We start from the raw sequence: 7170 nt of genomic DNA, 5'->3' as shown, positions 1-7170 counted from the left end.
ACCACCACGCCTCCGCCCGACACCGGCGCGGCGCAGAGCCTTCAAGAATACAGCGAGGGCTGCGTGCCGTGGCGCCCTGACAGCTACGCAAAAGGCGGCCAGGCAGAGCTGGCGCCCGGCGCACATGGCTCCGCTTTGACAGCGGCTCTACGCAAAGCGCGCAGACGCCGGGCGGGGAAGAGCGCCCGACTTGCGCAAGGACGGCTTACGCCAGTGGCGGAGCGCGCCGGGGGCGCAGACAAGGGGCGGGCGGCGGAGGGGCCCGGGGGATGGGGCCTAATGAGGCCGCCTTGAGCTGGGCCTCAACCCGCGGGGTTTGCGGTGGTAAAGCAGCCCTCGGGGCCGCAGTCAGGCTGGGTTGGGACCTGCTTTCCCCCTGCCCTGCTCGCTTGGAGCTCCTGCGTAGAAATCTGTATAAACACGACAAGAAAGCAGGCAGAGACTTCAGAGAGCCCCGATGGATCTGGGCAGTGCAGTGGACAGCTGGAAAAAAGAGCTGCTGTAGTGCACGTCTGCAGTAAGAGCCGTAGGCTGTGCATCCTGGCTAAATCCCGCCGTGTGGGACTCAGCAGTTCAGGCACAAGTAGGTTCAGCTCCATCGAGGTGCACAAACTCGACAGGAGGCAGATGGAGTGCTTGATCAAAATGGAGATTTGAGGCTCCCCGTCTCTCCCTGCAGCTCCAACTCCCTCAGACATCAGATCTTAAGAAAATTTACATGCCTACAGTTTGCTCCGTCCCTACGTGAGGACTGGAAGCAGCTCCTTTCACACTGGGTTCTGTGTTTCTGTGACCCTAAGGCTGCTCTAAAAAGAAGCACCTACCAAGCCACAGAAAACCATTCCCAATTAGCACCATCCCATTATTAGTCTGCGGGTGACACCTGCTGGCAGGCTGCACACTGCAGTGCAGCCCCGGCCTGCACTCCTCCCTCTTTCTGCTCAGCTCGACAGCAGATGCTGTTACAACCCTCCTTTCTTTCTTAATCCACAGTTGATCGACCCGGTGAATTCAGAATTTCTAACACAGGAAATGCTGACCTGCCCGCATAGGTTATGTGCGATTCACAACACAGGTGACTTGCTGAATTTTGTTTACAAATAAAAACTCACTCTATACAGATTTAATGCATTATCAGAAATGAGCGTGTTCCCAGGCAGCAGAAAAGCTGCCCACAGCACTTCTGTGCTGCCCAGAGCTCCTCATTCCCCCCATAAATCACTTCTGCACATGAGCAAAACCATGTGTCACTAATCACCACAGCTACAAAGTTCCTTCCCATAAACTGTTTTCTAACCACAAGTTACTCCATCGCTGTGTGCATGCCAAAGATCCCAGTCACCTCCCTGTTATGTGAGCCCTAGAATGATACACTTAAATAAAGCACACTGATGCAGCCCAAGTGGCATTTTCACCTATTTTATTATACACAAAACATGAGCAGGAAGTTTACTGAGGAGGCTGACCACGTCCACGACCAAATCCACCTCTCTGCAACAGAAAAGGAAGAGCATTAGAAGTCACCATATTAAACAAGCAACAGCAGACAAACTCAGTGCAAAAACCACTGACAGAAGGGCCAACTATCTGTCCTCAACACTGCATGACTTTGATAAACATCCCCTGCTCCAAGCATAGCTTAACTCTGATCTGAGACTAGCTACCCTAAGCAGAGAAGTGACACTATGCAAAAATGAACCCATCTTGACCAGCTCTACCACATCTCAAACTCTTCTGTTTCTGTAGTATAAAATAATACACTTCCTCTAGAAAGCTGAGCTTGCTTCTCAGATGTGTCAGTGACTTCTTGTCACAGCACTAAGGCTTTCAGTTTCCTTAATAAGAGTGCAGCAAGCCAGCTGAGCTAAGGGACAGCAGCTGCTGCTAAGCACCATACCCAAGCACACACAGATACAATATATGCAGTGTCTCTGACTCAGAGCACAAACACTAGAAGCCAATTTGAATACAAATACTTACAAACTGGAATTCAGTGGCTGCTCCAGCACCAGCCTCAGCCTTCTTGTCAGCACCAGCTGATGAGAGAAATGACTGAGTTACAAACCAAAGAATCCACTGGCCAAGTGGAGAATGACAGAATACTAAGGGCTGGAAGGAAGCACTCACAATCATCCAGTCCAACCTCCCCCTAAAGCAGGTTCCTAACAGTAGGTTGAACAGCCAAGCATCCAGGTGGGTTCTGAATATCTCTAGAGAAGGAGACTCCACAGTCTCTCTGGGAGGATTGTTTTAGGGCACTGACAGCCTCAAAGAAAAGCTTTTCTTCGTGTTCAGATGGAACTTCCCACGTTCCAGTTTGTGCCCCTGGCCCTGCCTCCGGGCACCACTGAAGGGAGCCTGGCCCAAGCCTGGAATCCCCTCAGCACATCTTGACAAAATTTGAAAGAAGACTGATACAGCAGGCAAAAATGAACTGTGCTGTGTAAATGCCTACGCTACGCCAATAGCCTCATTTCCCCACTTTCTTTTCAGAAGGAGGTAAATGCTGAAGACCATTTTTCCAAAGAGAGCAGCAGCACAAGGAGTAAGCTCAGCCTGACGTGCAGCAGTGACACTCACGTGGAACAGCGCTGCGTCTGTAGGTATCCCTGTCAGCTTCTCCCCGAGTCAGACGTGCGGGGCGTTCACCCTCCAAACCTGTAAGCCAGAACAGCAACATCAGAGGACACAAATGGCATATATCAAGTGTGACCCTACACCTGGTGCTGATCCCTCCAGCCAAGCATTACAGCCAGCAGCAGAGCTGCACCTTAGCCCAGTGGATATAAGCTTAAGAGGAGAAGCAATAGAGCAAGGAAAACTTCACCTCAAGGGTACAATTTGCTAGGGCTTGTGCTTGGGTTGAAGTCATAAACAATGTTAAAATTGAATTTACAGCATCCAACACAGCAACAATTGTTTCTAATAATGAGAAGTGCAGAGAATCTGTCACAACCAGCAAGGCTGTTCCTAGCTACGTCATGAACTGCACGGCATTCTGATCCCAATCTAAAATACTACTATCAGTATTACAAATCCTCCACAACAGAATAGATTAATAAAGCTAAGAGCAGATTATCTATGTAACATCAGATTAAAATCTGACAGGATACTTGCAGGAAAGAAACGGATGAGGTGGAACTGCCTGTTTCTGTGCAACTCATGGATTTTCCACAGAATATCAAAGATTAAATGCTCTCCCATGGTATCAGAGCAAGGTCTCCACGCTCAGGCAGTAAGACACAGCTATGTATATATCACAGAGTACTTGTGGTCTCAAGCATACTACAAGAAATGTCTGAATCATGTACCTCTAAAGTCTTTTCCACTCTATGCACGTTTTACCCATAAATAAAAACCAATTATTCCAATAGAAACTTATTACAAAAAGAAATACTACTGACTGATACACAGACTGATTAACTTCTCCTGTAAGTGCTTCTACATCCTTCACTTCCATCATGGTTAAGCCCAGTGCCACACATCCCAGTGCCAACGGGTGGGAAGTTGCTTTGTATACATATATATTTTTTTTAATTTAGTCTCCCCATTTCTAATTTCTAGGGGTTTAATCACACACACAACAAATTGTAAAGACAAATACTGAAATCTGCTTTAGGCTGAATGTTCCAGCTTGTTTACCAAGTGTCACCTGAGAAAGTTGGTAGTACTCCATGAAAGCAGCAGAAAAGACATTTTAGCCAGCAACTACAAAAGCTTTCATCAGATATGCAGCCACTCTGGATAAATACAGCTTCTAAAGAATAAACTGGCTAACATCCAAAGCTGAGAGATCAAAGAAACCATCATGTTCCTAGTTTCAATGCGATTCTTTCTTTTGAAGCAGATGATGCTACAGTTTTGTTTGCCTAAAAAGCAAGTTGTGGGAGTTGCAGGCAGAACTCACAGCCTCTGTCCTGAGCACAGGGCCCAGAACCTGCTGGCTGGGCTAGGGCTACCACGTAGCTGTGAAGCACAGAGGGACAGGAGAAAGCTTTGTCATGCAGGACTCCCCTTTTAGTCCCTGTCTGAAGGCAGAATAACATTCCAGAAGAAGCAACTGCACAGAAGTAAAGCAGAAAACCCAACATCTCCCTACCTTGAGAGAGAGTAACTATTTTTTGCCCCTAAGAGATCTGGCAATGCTGTTCTGTCAGCCACAGGTGCAGGAGCTCTCTCATTTCTCTCAAGAGTTTCCAGAGAATTTTGCTCTCCCTGCAGTTCCTGGCAGTTTTACAGTTCACATCCTACACTGAGGTGTTTCTTTGCTGCCCTCGGACAAGAAACCAGGAAAAGCAAACAAAAGGTATTTCACAGAGCACTTCTGGCAGTCTCAGATGACAACATTAGCAAGAATTTATATTTGCATGACCATCACCTCCATTCTGCTTTGGGAAATGAAAAATCAGAACTACAGAACCAGCACACCACATGTACCTGTAAATTTTATAAAGCAATGGCAGCATTACCAACGTTCTGTGAAGCAAGTCAGGCTAACAGTACGCGATCAAGGCAGAACAGTGCATACCCAGCTTCATCTCGGGTACCAGAGGAATCCCCACATGAATTGTCCAGCACCGAGGCTCAGCCTCTGCACCCCTGTCTGAGTGCTACATCCAAACACAGTGTGTTCCCTACACTGGCAATTCTGGCCTCCCAAGGAGTTTTTTAAGGATACCTCTATTAGAGCCAAGGTTCTCCATCTCTGCTGGACTGACAGAGAACACACGTGCCATCTCCCTGATGGAGAACTGCAGTGGTCTGAGTGCTCTTCCCAGAAGAGGCCAACAATCTCTGAAAAGCCCTCAGAAGCCCCAGACATCGCCTGTCTCCTACATCCACAGCCTGCAGTTTCAATCGCCCTGCTCTCAGAGGTTCCATTCCCTTATCAGAGAAGGAAGGCTCTGTGTGCTTTCCTCACTCTCACAATTTTCTTTAACCACCTCCAATTCTTCAGTACTCCAGTAGCCATCAGATTAGTGCCAAATATAAACGCAATTAAACCCATAACTATGCATCATCTATTGATGTTTATACATCCAGAAATCACAGCAACTCACACCACTCGGTGCTGGAAGCTGACATCCAGCTGTCTGACCTCACCTACGTTGTCTAACACGCATAACCTCACTCTCTGCTTCTTTCTGCTGACACAGCTGTCACCTCCCAACCACACGTTACCTTTGGGCCGTGGTCTGCCAGTCTCCGGGCGACTGCGGCGCAGGGTTGCAGGGACAATCTCAGGGGGAAGGTGAAGGTAATCACGCAGGTACTGGATGCCCTCATTGGTCAGGTACCAGTAGAAATGCCTCCAAGCAAACTGCTCTTTCACATAACCACGGGATTTCAGAGACTAGAGAGAGAATTCTCAGTTACTTCACGCTTATCGGGGATAACGGGCAATAATCTAGAAATAAAGTTCACATGCAGAAAATATAACGATACCACACACAAAGGATCAGAGCTTCAAAAAAAAAAAGAGCTAGAGATGTGGATCACACCAAAAGCCTTCAACAGCCTGTGGAGAATAGATTGAGTAAATAAGAAACAGCAATAATGAGGAAAATGGGTCAAGTATAACACAAAAGAAACGATGACTACAAGGTGACATCTGTGACAATGTTTATTTGGTAACAAGTGGCAACATTTATCCACAGGTATGAATCTACAATATTTCATGCCCAAATCCCTGGACATGCAGCCTGGTCCCAGCAGTTCGCCCTCACCTCCGTACCTGCATGGCTTTCATGACGTGAAGGTTGGGCACATTCTTATCAACGAGCTCTGGATGCTTCGGCATGTGGACGTCTTTCTTGGCCACCATCACTCCCTCCTTAAAAAGGAGTTCGTAGATGGCAATTCGGTTCTTCTTGGGCATCAACATCTAAAGAAGAGATAGCAGGCACCAAATACTGACTATTTTAAATGCATTCAGGCAACTACCATCTACCAGAAGTAATAAAGTGGTCACACAGCTGTTCTAAACAAAAAGCCTAATATGAAATAAAACCCTGCAGTCTACATTTCTTAAAAATGATTTTGAACTAGATTTCAGCATCTGAACACCTGGGCACCCAGAATTTATTTTTAACATTAAATCACAGCACCATATTAAAGACTGTAAACAACCTGGTGTCAGTTAGAACAAGAAACAATGGCTACCATTGGCAGGGCACCGACACAGCTCATGTCAGTGCATGTTTCAGCTGCACTGTAGGTGCTGCAGGCTTGGCAACGCTTGTGCTGCAATCAGTAATTCACACTCAGTTCAAGAACCACGCAGCTGAGCATCCTCCCAAGCTGTCCACCCAGAGTCACAGTGCAGGAAGGACGTTGTGCTCCTACAGTGCTCAGCACCCACTGCTGGAGCCCACCTGAGTGCCACAGCAGACCGCAGCAAAGGGACGGACGCTCAGCACCTCGGATATCCGAGCGAAGGGAACCCACAGAGCCCCCAGCGCACGCTGCACTAGCAGCAATCCCGCGCCCAACCGGCCTCAATCCCCCGCGGTCAGCACGGCCAGGTGCTCCCTCCAGCAGCACAGCGAGGCTCCCTCGCCGTTCGCCCCCAGCCCAGGGCTCTGAGCGCCCCGCGGCCCGGCCTGCCGGTAACTGGGCCTCACGCGGCCTCCAGCACCCCCGGGTCTTCCGCCTCGACAACTCGGGCCCAGATCCCCCCCGATTCCGGAAATCCCGCAGCGGATGGGCCGGGCCTGATCTCCCCGCCGCTGCCATGCCGCCGCCTCTACGGCGCTGCCCAAGGATGGAGCCGATGCGAGCCCGATGCGGGCCCGGAGCGCGGCCTCACCGTGACAGTCTCAGCGGGGCCGAGAGCGGAAAGGAAGACGCATGCGCCGCGCGCTCACTTCCGGCCTCCCGAAGGCCCCCAAGCGCTGAGGGTGTCCGCGGCGCTGCCTGCGGTGGAATGCGCGAGGCCCCCGGTCCGGTCACCGAGAGAGGTGTCCTCCGCGATGCCTGATGGGAACCAGCCCTGTAGCCTCAGTATCCCCCGTGGTGTCATCCTCTCAATGCCGCCTTTAAATATTAAAAGGGACAGTAAGGAAACACGGAACTCGCCTTGAATCTGCGCAGGGTGCCAGATGCCATGCAACAGCCTCCATGGCCATCCTCCCTCCATCGCTTGCCTCCACCACAGGCTGCATCATGGAG

The 7170-nt window shown here is 49.6% G+C and overlaps 1 protein-coding gene across 1 annotated transcript; it reads right to left on the bottom strand.

Moving 5' to 3' along the window:
* Positions 1 to 1403: 1403 nt before the first annotated feature.
* Positions 1404 to 6916, bottom strand: RPS10 (ribosomal protein S10). Its single transcript, XM_010724339.2, has 6 exons — positions 6809 to 6916; positions 5735 to 5884; positions 5182 to 5353; positions 2581 to 2658; positions 1981 to 2036; positions 1404 to 1491 (listed from the first exon to the last, which is right to left on the bottom strand). Exons 2-6 carry the CDS (start codon positions 5882 to 5884, stop codon positions 1450 to 1452), a joined length of 498 nt encoding a protein of 165 aa, XP_010722641.1. The 5' UTR covers positions 6809 to 6916; the 3' UTR covers positions 1404 to 1449.
* Between the last annotated feature and the right edge of the window lie 254 nt (positions 6917 to 7170).

This window comes from Meleagris gallopavo, chromosome 28, assembly GCF_000146605.3.
Source record: "Meleagris gallopavo isolate NT-WF06-2002-E0010 breed Aviagen turkey brand Nicholas breeding stock chromosome 28, Turkey_5.1, whole genome shotgun sequence".
NCBI classification, from domain to species: Eukaryota; Metazoa; Chordata; class Aves; order Galliformes; family Phasianidae; genus Meleagris; species Meleagris gallopavo.
This window is presented reverse-complemented; position numbering and strand designations above follow the sequence as displayed.

Excerpts from the sequence above, each read along its gene's own strand:
- RPS10 (XM_010724339.2), bottom strand. The coding sequence starts at position 5,884 with ATGTTGATGCCCAAGAAGAACCGAATTGCCATCTACGAACTCCTTTTT. Across the intron at positions 5,354-5,734 it reads ACGTCATGAAAGCCATGCAG|TCTCTGAAATCCCGTGGTTA; the intron begins GTACGGAGGTGA and ends TTCTCTCTCTAG. Across the intron at positions 1,492-1,980 it reads CAGCCACTGAATTCCAGTTT|AGAGGTGGATTTGGTCGTGG; the intron begins GTAAGTATTTGT and ends TTTCTGTTGCAG.